The sequence below is a fragment of the Fundulus heteroclitus genome, chromosome 2 (assembly GCF_011125445.2).
Source record: "Fundulus heteroclitus isolate FHET01 chromosome 2, MU-UCD_Fhet_4.1, whole genome shotgun sequence".
In the NCBI taxonomy this organism is placed as follows: Eukaryota; Metazoa; Chordata; class Actinopteri; order Cyprinodontiformes; family Fundulidae; genus Fundulus; species Fundulus heteroclitus.
This window is the reverse complement of record NC_046362.1, coordinates 37,219,259-37,234,980: the sequence shown is the minus strand read 5'-3', so window position 1 is coordinate 37,234,980 and position 15,722 is coordinate 37,219,259. Positions and strand designations below refer to the sequence as shown.

General features: G+C 41.1%; 1 protein-coding gene across 3 annotated transcripts in view; it reads left to right on the top strand.

Moving 5' to 3' along the window:
* The window catches only part of tspan9a (tetraspanin 9a), a 272,692-nt gene that overhangs the window by 225,138 nt on the left and 31,832 nt on the right, over positions 1-15,722 (top strand). For all 3 annotated transcript variants that reach the window (XM_036126694.1, XM_021316710.2, XM_036126679.1), the window contains one exon: positions 7,232-7,306. In XM_036126694.1, the coding sequence (XP_035982587.1) occupies positions 7,232-7,306 (75 nt within the window). The remainder of the gene's footprint in view (positions 1-7,231; positions 7,307-15,722) is intronic.

Here is a 15,722-nt window from a genome sequence, read left to right as displayed (position 1 = left end):
TGACTGTCCTCTGTGCTGTTAGGCTCACAGCGAGTTAATGTTTATTCACACGACCTTCAGTCAACCATGTCTCATTTTCAAGAGAGATCTGTTGAAAACATCATACTGTATAAAATACAGTGTACGCTAAATGCTCATGTGGTGATTGCAAACATGCATTTGATTAAAATCCCAAAGTGGAGCAATTAGGTTCAACTTCTAAACGAGGATTTGACTTCACTCACAGACAACAACCCAACCTGGATGTCTGTGATCCTGTCACCGGCAGCTTATCACACATTGACTTCCACCTGTCTGTTGCCTGAAGTCAGAGACATATATCAGGATAACTTCATTGTGAGATTTGCAGAATATAAATGCTACCACAGCGAGAAGGGCAAAAAGCAAAGCCCATTTTGCAGGCGTGTTGCTGCGGCACCTGAAGAGGTTTTTTTCCATTCCTTTTCTGAACATTGTAACAAGAACTCATAGCCAAACTAGCCACTAAACAGCCCTTTTGAAAAATGCAGTTAATAAGAATCCAAACAGATAAGTGATCAATTCTGCAGCTCAAACGAGACAAAACGGATCATTCTGGGGAAATTGCTGCTATTTTGTAACTTTGTAGTTTTTTTTAAAACAAATAAATGCAATAAATCCACTGATGGAGTTCTGACTTCCCAAAGTTCTGGTGCTCAGTAAACTAACTACTTTTGGTAGCAACCTATTCGACATATTCCTGCAGATGACTTTGATTTATGTGGCGGATAGAACCGATCTTTTTATTTTGTTTAATGCATTGATGTATCACACATAATGACCAGTGACAGGTGAAGTGAAAAACACTAATTATCTTTGTAAGATTGTAGTGGCTGCCATGTAGCAGGCCACAGCGGGACATTTTGTCCTCAAAAGGGATGTAGACGCAGAAAAAAGTGTAAGGAATAAATATATGCATCATTCTGGCACAGGATGTTACTTTGACCTGTAACAACTGTCTAAGTATTGTTGCAGACCATAGACCTACTTTTATGGAAATGATATTCCCCGGTGGCTTTGTCCCATTTCACCAGGATAATGCTCCCTACCACAGAGATAAAATGTGTAAGGAAGGATTTGAGGAGCTCAAAGTTGACTTAAATTCCCCACATCCCAATCTAACCACGTGTCTGCGGGCTGTACGGGACAAACAGGTCCGATGTGGGGAGTACCTGACATCTTTTTGCTGCCAAGATGTTCGGTAACAAGACATTATTTGGCAGGTGGACATAATATCATGTCTAATTTGCGTAAAAAAAAAAAACTTAATTTTCTTTTAATTTACTAAAAAGAAAAGCTGGATGTGTAGAGATCATTTAGGGTTTTGTCTTTGAGCGAGAAACTTCAACACAGGTACGATTATCACAGGAGAGATTTAGTCCACACTGTGTTCATTCTCGGGGCGATGCGAGACGGAAATCTGAACTGAGCGATGAGATTCACCCTTTCGGCAAATTAACACGCTTCCATGTCATTTGCTTCCCTTTGGTCACAGCTCATGTCATGTGCTGGTGTAGGACTAAAAACCAAAACGCCGGCAAGGTTCCCGTGGGGCAAACGCAGAGAAGGACATAATCTATTATAGAAACGGAGGCCGCCAGGCAGGATCTCTGCAGAACGGGCTGACAGACTAAATATGGCAGGATGTAAAGACTACAAAAACCAACCGGGAATGGAATATGACACATAAGAGCTGAGGACAGGCGGCTGTAGACCGAGCCACGTAATGAATAACTAACAACGTCTTAGTTAGTTAGTTTCTTTAGAGAAATATGACCTGGTGTCAGAGGCGGTTCTTGCATGAAGGCGGCCGTGGGTGAGCCCTTTTATCTGGCCCCCAGGTTCAATATGGGGTATCCAAGAACGGGACATGAAGAGACTTTAAACTTTATTTTCTCAGGAAGGTCATTTCCTTTTTTATTTTATAAAAAATATGTTTCCCAAATCCAAGCCGTGTTTCAGAGAACCTGTAATCAGTGTGAAATAATTCAGTCCAGGTCTGATCAGCGTATGCATTGTAGTTGGTTTGTTGTTGTTGGTTTCCATTTTAAGGATGGGAAAATAACATTGTTGTTGTTTTTATGATTTTACCACCAAATTAAGTTTTTATTTTTTTAAATCTCAAATTAAGCTTTGAAAAAGATTTTATTAGCATTTAATCATTCAGTTCGGAGTTGATCAGTTTAGGTAACTATGCTTTTCACCTACAGCTGATTCTTCTACTGTGTTTACAGCTGAAGATTAGGGTGATGGAGAGGAGGCCTTCCAACCTCAAAGACTTTGAGCTCATCACAAAATGTAAATAGTCAAATCATCAGTGGAAACATGCAAAAAAGCTGCTCAGCAACAAAAGAAAGGATGGCTGTTGTGCTGCCAATCAACTTTTCCACTGATTAATGCTGGAAATAAATTTTGACCTGTCATTTTTAGCTAAAATGTAAATACAACAATGTTTTATTTGATGCTCCTCCTACATCCTTCTGTTGTCTTTTGAAAGTTACTTCTCTTTCATGTCAGCAACAAACTACTAACAAACTATCTGCATCTGTCAGCAGTAAGAACAATTTTAGGCTGAACTGTCAAATGGAAACAACAATAAATATTCTTTGTCCCTAAGTAGGGCTTGTGCCATCCTCTGACGCAGCGGCACTCCGGGCGGTGAGCCATGTCGGCCATGTTGAACCTGCCTGGTGTGCAGGAACAGCAGAAAGAAACGGAACAAGAGTACAGATTAAACAAGAGCCATAAAGCAAGAACAAAACTCTTAGATCATGTCAGTCCTGAGAGTCGACTATCCCTCAGGAGGAGATTTAGTCAAATATGTCAGTAAATTATTGTACCGTATGGGCAAAGCACTCCGGAAGGCACTTAATATTAATGAGCTAAATAATTAAAATGCTCTATTATTCATTACAAAGCCTAGTTTGGCTTGGCTTTGCACTGTTTGGCTATGATTTTATAAGTGTCGTATGCGAAGCACAACTTAATTATGAAAGTTTTCTCGGATCGAGGAATGTTTGCGCGGATTTGCAGAGAAAAAGAAAACTTTGATGCATGGAAAGTTTAAATGAGAGGTAAAGTTAGGCCTCTGACTACTTAGCATCACAAACGGCTCAATCCCTTGAAGCTCTTGCATCAGTCAGAAGCCCCTCCAAATCCTCGGTGCCAGGCATGGCTTCCTTCACCTGGCTGACAACTGTGAAGCAGAGCAAAGCAAAGAGCAGGAGGGGAGAAGGCTGGTTGGAGGCAGCGAATAATAAAAAAGGATTAATGCAAAATATTAAATTTAAAGGTTCTGATGTTTCTTATTAGGTAAAATGTCAGGTAGAGAACATCGTCTGCCGGATCGTTGGGGGGATGGCGTTGAATACCGAGCCACGCGGCGCCCTTTCATGGAGGTGCTGTCTGAGAGTCAGGGTTGTCTCTCCTCCTTCTGAACCCAGGGGAGGGCAGAGTTGTTATTGGGGCTGATGGTGTCATGTCGTTCAAAGATCAGCGCAGCTTTGGATCTCATGGGGCAGACAGAACCCAGCGTTTACCTTGGCAACATCTCTCTCTGGATTACAGATCATTCAAGGCTCTGTCATCCTCTGCAGTAGTTTCCTCAGCCTCTTCTTTTTTTTTCTCCACCGCCAAGAACTGTTTAGGAAGAAAAAAATAAAAGTACATATGAAAACATGAAGATATCTGAAAGAGATGTAAATCGCTGAAAGCAGCCAGTCGACTGTGAAAGAGCTACACTGGTACGATAAACTGCAGCCCAGATGCTAACACAACAAAAGGCTGTTGAAACAGTTTTATGTGGGCCACGGAATAAGAAATAGTTTACCCCCCCCCTTCCTTTCCTTTCCTTTCCAAATGAGCATTGAATTAATTAGGTTTTTTTAAGAATCTAGGTTTGCTCGCTTCCTCCCATGCTGTGCAGAGGAGGTTGTAAACGTTGAGCTGAGGCAACGTCAAGGAGGGTACATGATAGCAACAGAGGAGCAAGACTTCAGAAGAGTTTAGTCTTAAGGGTACCACACACACACACACACACACACACACACACAGCCAATATTATAAAATAAAAAAGATTTTAAACAGCTTTTCTTCTTAACTTTTTGTTAAGTTTTTCATAAACAGACTCTGAGGACGATCTGCAGGACAGATGGAGATTGATTGGTCCACATTCTCTCCATGGTTTCTGTTTACACTTGTTCTTCTCACTGGGAGAGCTTTCTGCTGTTTCTGCTGTTGTTCTCTCACAGCGGAGGGTGAGGGGTGGGGGGGGGGCTGCCTCCACCATAGAGGAGGCAAAAAATGACTTCCTGTTTCCTTTACGGTCTTTTGTAGATCCTGGATGAGTCTCCTGGGCTGTTTTTGTGTTACTGACACTAAAGAGATCTGAACAGCCGAGGCGGGTTCATTTATACAGCGCCAGGCGGTCCAAAGTGCTTTAAAAAAACGTCAAAGCAGCAAAGTATAAAAGCATCGCATTAAAGAAAAGGATGCTACTATTCAGATGTTAAAGGTATAACAGAAAGGAATGCTTCAAACAGTTCTTTAGTCAGACAGTTTCATCAAAAACAGTTTTCATCCCTGGTTTAACCCAACCAACACATTTCATGTTGCTGTTGATTCCAGATGTGAGGAGCATAGAAACGAAATGCTGCCTCGCCGTATTTAATCTGGTCCTGGGAACTCTGAGCAAAGCAGGTTTATGAGGACCTGACATGTTCATTTTTTGGCCCAAGTCCATTTGGTGCTTTATCGACCAAAAACTGAATTTCACATCTGTTCTTGGGCAAAGCAAAGCAAACTAAAACTAAAACAACGTACAGGTCAGCTGTTGAGAGTAAGAAGCACAAGCTGTTAATTTAAACACTTGGGATAAATGTCCTGAAAGGTTGGAAGCCTTCTTTTGCACATGTTCTCCTCTGCTGATCCTCCAAAGCGTTCACCAGAAGGTTCGGATAGAAACAGTCTCCAGACATTTAAGTTCTGGTATTCTACACATAAAAAGCGTCTCTGAAACATTTCAGAACCACAGTTTAGGTGGAAAAACTGGTGCCTGTCCATTAAAGCCTTGTTTAAAAAGCTGTGGCTACATTTATGTCTGTATTTACTGATTTTAGGCCTGGAAATAAAAGGGATTAAACACAAATTAAATCCAGCAGTTTTACTAATGATCAAGAAAAAATGGGTCTGATGCCAAAAAAATAAATAATTCAGAAAAATAATGTCAACATTAATTTTAATGAACAGTAAAACCAGAAGATTTTCACATCAGGCAGAAGAGTGGGCCGACTGTGGTTTGGCAGGAAGGGTCTGCAGCCTGAAAGTTTTGGGTTTGATCCCAGCTTCCTCCTGTCACATGTCAGTGTGCCCCTGGGCAAGGCACTTAACCCAAACTTGTCTGCTGACTAACGAAGACGAATGTGTGCCTGCTAGTAAGAGGGATGGGTGAATGTGGCTGTGGTGAAAAACACTGAGTGGTCGGTACGTCGGTAAATACATTTACCATTTCAGAGACCTTCTCCACAAATTTAGACTTTCTGATATCACCATTTAAAAAAACAAAGGATTTAAACTTTCCTAATGGTTTCGGGTTATTTAAACTAAAACTTTGGTATAGATTCCCTGCTCCGTCTGAAACGCAGCGCTGCCTCGCGGCAGGTTTTTGCTGGAGGCTTTTCCTACAGAGGTCATGAACTCTGTCTGATTTTGAATATTTACAGGCAACGTATAAGAAGTTCTGCCTCAGACATCGTTACTAAAGTCCTGAAATCTTTATTGTGTTTCATGTGACAGAAAAAGTGACAGAAATGTGCATTTAGTGCCACAGGATCTGATTAGCTTTTCTCAGAGTTTTAATGGCTCCTTTTCAGAGGTGGCAAGTAACTAAATACAAATAATTTGTTACTTCACTTAAGTACATATTTTGGTTATTTATACTTTAGTGGAATAGATATATTTTTTAGCCTACTTTTTACTTCTACTCCACATTTTCATGCAAGTATCTGTACTTTCCACTCCTTACATTTTGAATATAGTCTTGTTACTTCGATTTTATTTCAGCTTGTTTTCGTTCTGGTTTATAAAAAAAATTAAATAAAAAAAGTTAGATAAATAGCCAGAGAGAGTGAATTTGATTGTGATTGGAGGCAGTACTGCACCAAGATGTTTACCAAAAGCCCCCTCCTCCCAAAAAAAAAAAAAAAAGTAGAAGAAAAAGTATAACATAGCATTTTTTAGGCTTGTTACTTATTTTTCTTTCATTTTTTGAATAACACCTTGGATTAATCATTTATTTTGACTGCACTGTCTACTGTATATGGACAACCATACCAGGGTTATTGTAATACGAGGTTAATGCCCTAATGCTTTTGTCCAGTTTTGTGCAGCTAAGCTTGGATGTCCATTTACATAAAATTAAAAACAGATAACAGGTTATTGGTAGTACGTCTCTGAAGTCTGATTTTTTTTCTACAGTGCTTAAAGGCAACTAGACATCAGATCTTCTGCTCCATGAAACCCATGTTGCTCTGTATCGCACCTTTATGGTCCTTTAATATTTTTGCATTGTACTGAATGGTTAATTTTCAAGGGAAATATGTGTGGCCAAAACAGCCTATTCCAATGTATTTCAACAATTGCATTATAATATACCATTATAGTATTAAATGCCTTTAGAAATGTCTTTTTTTATAGGGGGTAGTGCAGTATAGGCATCTGTGGCATGGGAAGTTTAAGCTTTTGTCCTGTATGGCATTTTTTAGCTTAAATTACTTTTATACTTTAAGTAGCTTTAAACCGGTACTTTGATACTTTTACTTCAGTAAAAAGTTGGAGTTGATACTTCTACTTCTGCAGAATTACTCTTAAACCGTAGTATCTAAGCTTCTACCTGAGTAATAATAAATGTGAATATTTCTGACACCTCTGCTGATTTTGTAAGAAATAATATTTGAATGAGTTTTTGGTTTTTAAACGTGTTTCTCCTGCACCTCTAAGCAGTAATTTAAATGAAAACCTGTAATCTATGTGAGGGAATCCATGTTTTAGACTGTACAAGATTGCAATTAAGTTACTGATTCACTGTCTGGAATATCACATGTATCTATTTATTATTTAAACATATTTTCATCTCAAACTGTGGGACATCCTCTGTTTTAATCAGCGGGTTTGCCGGAGGAGATGCTAAAAAAGACTTTATCTGTTCCTCCAACAGTTCTTCATTGTACTGCTGATAATTCTCCTGACAGAGCTGATCCTGCTCGTCCTCTTCTTTGTCTACACGGATAAGGTAAGCTTGATTCTGCTGTTGCTGTCTACTCTCCAGTATTTTACCACGGCTGAAATGTGTAAATTCACCCTAAATGAGAACTAGTTTAACAGTTAAAAGTTAAAACTTAATTAAGTCATGATCATGTGTTCCCGCCTAACTTCTCCTACCATGACCTGGTCAAGTAATTCACATATTTAAAGCTCTGTTGTTCTGTTTTCTTACTGTAACAAAATTCTTATTAAAGCAGCTTTCGTTTAGCTGTATATGTTTTAGTTGTCAGAAAGTGAAAATGAATGAAGCTCATCAGGAGCTTTTAACAATAGCCACCATTATATAAAGCACCAAGTGGTTCCTTCCTCCAAATCAAATCCTGACTCCGGTTAAACACGCCATATATAAATTAAAGTCAACATCCGCATTACTTTAGCTGCTTACATCCAGTTAGAAAGCATTAAGCTGCAGCTTAATTTCTTGGTTCTATTTGCAAACCTGCAGCCGGAGTCGCTCCCTGCTCAGTAGCAGCTGAAACAAATCGATTCTAATCAGTTCATTTAATGAGCCGGCATTTTTAACTTTATAGCGAGGGGAAGGGCATAGATTGTCAATAAAGGGTCCTCTGCAACAACAGCTGTCCGTGCTGAGCAGCCTGAGCCACGCCCGTTCACACATGGAGGAGAAATGTTGCAGCTCTGTTTTCTGCATAATGTAGCTAAACTTTAGCCTAAACAGTCTAGGAGAACTTCAGGTTTGTTGATTAAAAAAAACAGTGTTGTTAAATCCTGAGTTTTCAAATAGAGTTCATGCAATGCACTATGGTGCTGATTTGGACACAGTTTATGCACTGCACCATTGGAATAGCAATTCTAAATAAAGATATTTGGAAATGTGTGTCAAAAGAGTTCAATGCAACTTGAAATAAGTACGTATTAATAAAAAACATTTAAAAGAGTCTGATCCTGCTTTGCATCTTTAAGGGTGTGCTTATGCGACTACCGAAGCACGTGATTCAGAGGTCCGGTGGTGGAAACGGTCTGAAGTCCAGATCTCTGACCCACAGGGAACATTTTCTGTTTTCTGCAAAGAAAAATAAAACTGAACAGGGTATCAACAGGGCAGCATTTTGCTTTTAAAAGCACAGCAGTTCATCTCATCATTTTTAAACGGGACGATTTAACACTGTGGGAAAGACGCTCACTTAAACGCTCCATCTTCTTTTCCACCGATAACGTAAGATTTACCCTGAATTATTCAACTGGAAACAAGCAAATCCATGAAAGGAACAACATACAGAGAGGATAAACCCAGTGTCACCTGGTTGCTTAAATGTGCAAACCCTGTTTCAGCATTCAGTCTTTTCCAGTTCACACCTTTCATCAATTATAGTATCTCAATCTCAATATTGAGACATTTTAGCTGGCTTAGTGCAATTTTCCTGATATCTGCCTCTTTGAATTGTTATGCTAAGGTCTATGTTTGAGATATGAAAAGATCCAAATAATCTAATTTTAGGCAAATGAAGTAAATAAAAAACTCAGAGTATGTTACATACTCCACTACATGATGAAGACGCAAAGACATGACAAAAATTGGACCAATCTCCAAAACTGATGACAAGGTGAGACAGAAAGAGGTCAGGAAGGACGCCAAGAACAACGGTGAAGGACCCGCAGGACTTTCCAGTTCTGGTTGTGTACAGTAACAATGCTGAACATCACCAAAAGAACCCGCAATAAGTTACTTTGGGTTACTTTTCTGTATTTATAAACCTTTACTAATGCAGTTAAGATGACTGAGAAGTAGAAGGTTAATGTCAAGGCGGATGAAGTTCTGAGCACCTTCAAATACCCGTCAGCTTTAAATTGGCTTCATTAACCCAAAAGTCCAGAACTAAATCTGACCCTAAACTAGAGATCTTCTCACAAAGATTAAGGAACGCTTCTGCAAGGATCCAGCCAGGCTGTGGGATGCCGATTAAAAAAAAAATGGATGTTAAAACTGAACCAAAATTGTTTAACTGAATTAAAGGGAGCGCACTCCTCAGCAGCGGAAGGTTGATTCTTATCCTTCAGACTCATTTGTCCGTTCTACGGTTGAGTTGAAACAAGATGAATTAAAGGTTTAAAACATTCCCCAAACGATTTATACGTTATAGAAGAAATCATTTAACGGCAGTGACAACACTTTTGAGAGCGACTGTAGGCTATAGAAATAAATGGAAACAGTTTGCAGCCTAATATATCATGTGTCGCCTATTAAACAATCCCGCTCCTTTTAATGGACAATCATACAGAATCTGAACTGGTGATATGAAAACCTCAGACTTGGATGTCAGCGTCTTAAAGCAATAAAAGGCGCGACTGTGACAAACGTATCCAGGTGTCTTCCAGGGGTCAGAGTTTCCCCTCTCCTCGTATATTTAGCCTTTTCTGCAGCAGGACCTTGAATATCCTCGTGCTACTGTTACCACAGCAGTCAAAGGTTGGGATCCGACCTGCAGCGCGGTCCGCAGCAGTTGCCTCCATGTAATTAGCAGCCGTGCTCCCCATGACCTCTGCAGGGCGAAGTCAGGTGAAGGTCTGTGGGGTGACAGCAGATGAAGATATATAAAGCCGGGGCTCCTTTAAGCAACCGTATTTAATTTAACCGCACCACTAATGTTTCGTCCCTGCAATGACAACCTGTCCCATGCAGGACGCAAAATAACGACTTCTATTTGTTTTCAAAGACAGTTTGTTGCTAGATCTATTTTTTGTTTTTTTCTCCATAGTTTCTGTGCCGCCCAGCCCTCAGGACATCAGCTAATTTCCCGTCTTTGTTCAAAGGTTATTGCTCAAACTTAAAGTCTCGAGCAGATAAAGGAAGTAATTTAGCAGCCCATCAGTTCCCAGATTTGGATCAGGTCTCACAGGCATGCCAAGCCAGGAGTAAATATGTTTGATGCCTTATCACCAAAATATTTCTGGCTTAACTTTTGAAGAAGAAGAAGAAGAAGAAGAAGAAGAAATCATGATCCCTCCGGGGGAATTTAAATGGAGAGCCTCTTTGCGCTCCCATCACCTGTGAAGTCAGAAAAAGATAGCAAAGCAGGGCTGAGGATTTTTCCAAATGAGGAATGAAATGAGTCTGCATTAATAAAGGATTGCATGTTGCCCTGGGAGAGCTCTCTGATTCACACATGTTCCAGTAAATCCCCCATTACGCTTCATGTTGATCCCATCTTGCAAAATTACAGTGTGTTTAGACCTAATGGGATGTGAAACCGCGATAATGCGGATCGCGAGCAAATCTGTTTCCTTTATTGGTCTTCAAATGTCATTGGCAAGCAAAGCCATTAAAACTAATTATGGGGTTTTGGAAATTTTCAGCGCGCTTCTAAACAACTCTGCCTGCAAAGTTAAGAGGATCGCTTAAGGCTGCTGCTCAAACAAGACGATAAGTTATAGATTGGCACGGTTGTCAGAAAGTCAGGATCAGATGAAGGACAAATGCTGCACATCTCATAAGGCCAAGAAAATTGCTTTTTTGTCTTTTTCGCTCCTCAATTTCCTCTTCTTAAGTGAGATTACGTATGCTGTGTGAGGCTCTCGGCATCCGCTGCTGCAGGCTGTGATCAGAGGAATCACTAATTCACGTCTCCTATTTGATCCTCTAATCACAAGGCATTTATTAACAAGTCTGGAAGACATACAGTTGTTGGCAGCTTTTAAACATGTATCAGCACGCCGCGAGACCCAAAATGTATCTTTTTAAATAGGTCATGCGTAAGTCATGACTGACGCCTCGTGTGAACCTCCATTCTTCTGTGTGACAGGCTGTCGAGCACACGTGGAGAACAAAACAGCAGAAAGGGCCTAGTTTAGCTGCGGGAACATGTTCTCTTAAAAGCCTTCATTTCGTCGCTTTTTCTTTTCCTACATTTCCACATTTTCACCTGTTTATTTCTGCCTGCGAGGCACGGCTCTCTCCTCCTAATGGAGAAATTCTGGCGCACCGTCCCCAGCCCAGCAGTCTTGCCTCCAGGTATGCGTGGGTCCTACTTTTTCCCCCCCTCCACAGCCCAGTGATGTTAAGCTTCCTGATTAAATGTCGTGTAGAGGCGCGTAGTATAATAAAGGCCGGCCCTGCAGTTAGCAACCAGCTGACTACAGCAGATGTCTGGGCCACAAACCAGATTACAGCCATCCGTCTTGACGCCGTGACCTCATTGCGCCTCCGTCAGCCCAACACGCCCAGCAGAACGCTAGAGGAGGTTTATTAGCTCAGAATATGCAGCCAGAGAACAGCTTTGACTGAAAATAAGATGTCAAAACCCGGGATGGAAAGGTGGATTAAAGGGTTGTAGAATATACCTTCAAAGGAGCATTTCTCTGCGAATGTGGCACGAGTGAAAAAGAAGTTGTTAAATAAACCAAGTAGTCATGAAGGAGGAGCATGTATTATGTAGAAGACGTGTATACAGCAGAACTGCCTCTACTGCCTGAATTTTATGTCAAATTACAACAAAAAATTCTATCATTTTTATTGAGACTTGGGTGGATGGACCAACATGAGTTCTTTCCACTTGCATAACTATAATGTGGAGTGAAAATTATACATGCTGAATTTTTTATGAGTAAAAGTCTGAAAACTGAAAATGTGCATTTTTATTTAGCCCCCCTCACGCTCGTACCTCTGAATAAACGTCTTCAAACAGTCTCCTAATGAGGAAATCAACTCCAGCTGTGTTTGACTCCACCTCAGCATAAATGCAGCCTTTCCTTAAAGGCCTTAGATGTTTCTTGGAGAAGATTAGCGAAGAACCAGCATCATGATGACCAAGGAACCCAGCAGACAGGCCAGGTTCTGAGAAAGTTTAAAGCAGACTTAACATCTAAAACAATATCCCAGGATTTGAAGGCACATCTAAAGACTGCAACAAATAATGTAGGGGAGACAGTAAATGCGGAAAAAGATGCCCTGATCTGCTGAGACCTGGGACTGGGGTGGTTGATCTTTCAGGAGAACAACCACCCAAACATACGGCCAGAGATACTATGGGATGGTTAAGATCTAAGCATGTTCATGGGTTTGAATGGTTCAGACTTAAATCCAAATAGGAAATTGTTGAAGGACTTGAAAATTGATTTTACATCCAGTCGGACAAAGTTGGGTCTCCAACTCTAGTCCCTAAATGTCTCACATCCTCTCTACGGCACCCTGGCCCAGCAGAGGAGCTCCTTCAGCAGAAGACTCTTCTCACCCAGATGCACCTCAGGAAATAATTCCTGCCTGTAGTTATTAATCTCTACAACGCCTCCCTCTGAGAGGCGGTGTAGAGACTGGCTCACCGCCGCGTCCTGCAGAACCTGATGACGTGTTGAAGAGGCAGTTCAGCCGTTTGATTCAGGGGCGGTGAATCAAATGGTTGCAGGTCAGCGGTTCTGGAGGATTGGGGTTGGAGAGCCCGGCTCTGGATGTGAAACATGGCAGCAAAAATTTTACCTGAAAATTTTACTTTGAATTTCCTCCAAAAAAAATTAAAAACTGGAAAAAAGTTTTGCAAAGGAAAAAAAGACATAGTACTTATAAACTTATAAAAGATACGTATAACTGGGGGGGGGGGGGGGGGAGGGAGTTCTGAGTTTTTTGTGCGATAATTCCAGTTCCCACGGTCCCTGAACGCAACAGCCGCTGGCTTGAGCTGTCAGTCATGACTCTACATCCCATGATCTGAGGCCCCGCCACACCAAAGCAGGGCCAGAAGTGTGAAGCTGAAAAAATAAAATAAGTGCAGAAAAAAAACTTGAATCTGAAAAGGAGTTTTGAACTTTTTTCCCCCAATTTTACATAATTCTTTTTCAGCTGCAAAACCTTTTTCCAGTTTTCAAATTTGTTTGAGGGTGAGGTTCAAAATAATTTTTCAGGTAATTTTTTTTTTCTTCTTTTAAACAAACTTTATGGTCTCAATTTAGCTCCATACTAACACGGTTTTAAGGTTTTTATTTTCTTTTTTTAGAAATTGACAGAAGCCATTTACAATTCTGTTTTCATGGATTGCTAACCTCGCCTGCAAGCTGAAGTCTTGCGATATTTGTGGCATCACAAACACCCGAGACTGTACCGCTCCCACTTCAACCGTTTGTGACCAAACCGCAACAATTCTGGCCAATCACGTTGCAGTATCATTGTTTAAGGCGGGACATACAGCTGTGATGAAAGCAGGAGCTGCTGAGTTCACAGCTGAACCAACACAAACATGGCGGCTCAGGAGGAATCAGGCGTAGCTGCTGCTCTCACATCTGTTTGTCAGAGTCCATGATTTCTTTGTTCAAAGAAGAACAGGAAGTTCTTCTTTCATGGTTTCTCATGATGTCTGCTGCTTACATTTTCATTTGATGCCATTATTGGCTAAAAAAAAAACCTTTGGTGGGCGGGCACTGGGTGTTGCTTTGTCCAATCAGCTCGGAGAGTTCTCTCCTTTCCCTGAATGGATTCAATGGGAGCAGAACCAGGTTGATCATGTGCAGAATGGAGGGCCAGGTTAATGCATTACTTTGTGTTTTGAAGATTGTGATTTTAATGTGGCGAAATGTTAAAATGTTCATTTGGTGGAAGTACTTGGTGCAAGGTAAAGTCAGATTCCCGATGTGTCGCCTTCTGTGAAGGCGGGATGCCGTTCGGTCTTTGCCCCTTCATTACTTTGCCAGACCAATTACAGACAATAAGTCGTGGTCTTTTCCATTTAGCCGTCAGTGCCTGGGCCTCAGGCTAGGCAGCACGGGTCTCCAGAGCAACTGAAGGAAATAAGTGTCATGTTTAATGATGTGCTGCCGGCAACCTCTGACTCTGAAGCTATTTGTCTCCACATCATTTATTACACTTTCAGGGTTTCAAAGCATTTGTCCAGCTCTGTGCAGCGACATCAAGAAATGCACGTAGTTAGTGTCTTTGTTACCAAAGAGTCAGAGAGAAATTGGCAGCTGAAGCCACCTTGCCCTGTGATCCAGTAATGATCATAAGAACACGGGTCATGTTCAGAAGAGGTTCAAAGTAGTTAAAAAGTCAGGTTTTATTTTTGTTTGGATGATTTTTATCCTAAACCTGTGGTCAGCAGTTAAATGATGATAATTGGCTGCATAATACTTTGTTATTCCTGCCATGAATTCCTCTGTGTCAAACTCTGCAGCTAAAAGGTGTAACAAGTTCACCTGGATGCGCTACTTCAACTACCAGTTTAATTTAAGCAGCTTAACCAGGGTGACTAACACCATCCTCCCTTTTATAGCCAGGAATAGGCGTTAACGTCGTGTTTTACCCCATGAGGTGATTTATGGAGCCTCCTGCACTGGAAAACAACAAAATGTTGCACTTTTAATTAATTCTACATGGATACGGAGTACAGGCCTCATTACAGTGTTGCTCAAGCATGACCAAATATCTGTCCAATGTAACCACATTTGTTCTAGTCACAGCAATACAAATAACCAATTCTCTGACACAGAAAGGAAAAAAAAAACGTAATTGCACACCAATTATCTGGGCTGTTATTAGCATCCAGAAGCAGAAATGGGAAAAACATTGTTGGCATGAGTTGGTATGAAATTTTCTCAGCAGGATACCTTGAGGGAAAACACCGCAGTTACATGGCGTTACAAAAATAAAATAAAAGAAGAGCATAAGATGACTCAATTGTGTTTTTTATTAAACAGCAAGAAAAGCAATTATCATAACCACTGCTGCAAAAATAATAACCTAAGCACAAAATGTAAGGCCGGTTGTGTTTGGTGGATTATTGTTTTGATGCTTCCTGGCAATAAGTCTCATACTGTTAGAAATCCCGTTTATTTCCCGTTTACGTGGCGCCTCGTGGACGCAGAATGCATCGGCGAATCACAAACAACTTGACTTTTGTTTTTGGCCTAAATGGAATAGATGACTGAAGTTTTAAGGAACAGGGCGTGTTTGCGATGTAACCATTTCTTCATGTAACAAAGAGAAACGTTAAAGAGCCACACAGCAGCGTGGCGTTCCATCGACAGGCCGATCAACGGCGCGGTCACACACTGCTGTGGGATGGCTGCCAGCTTTCAGCCCATTTATCACAAGTTCTGCCACAAACTGCACGCCAGGCTGATCGGATCAGCGTTTAGCGGGGTTCAGGTCAGGACTGAGGCTGCATGGTTCCTGGTTCGACTCCCGCGGCCACTCTGGGTCCCTGAGCCAGCCCCTCAGACCCAGAACGCTCCCCAGGTGCAGCTCGGTGGCAGCCCGCCGCTCCCTGAGCGATGGATTAAATGCAGAGGATGAATTTCACTGGAATGTCTGTTGCAATGACAATAAAGATGATGATGATGATGATGATTATTGCTTCATTGGTAGTTTTCAAGTAGATGTGCCTTTGTGCAAATATTTTCCTCCCCTTGTGGCATTCTGCTCTGAATCACACTGGAAGAAT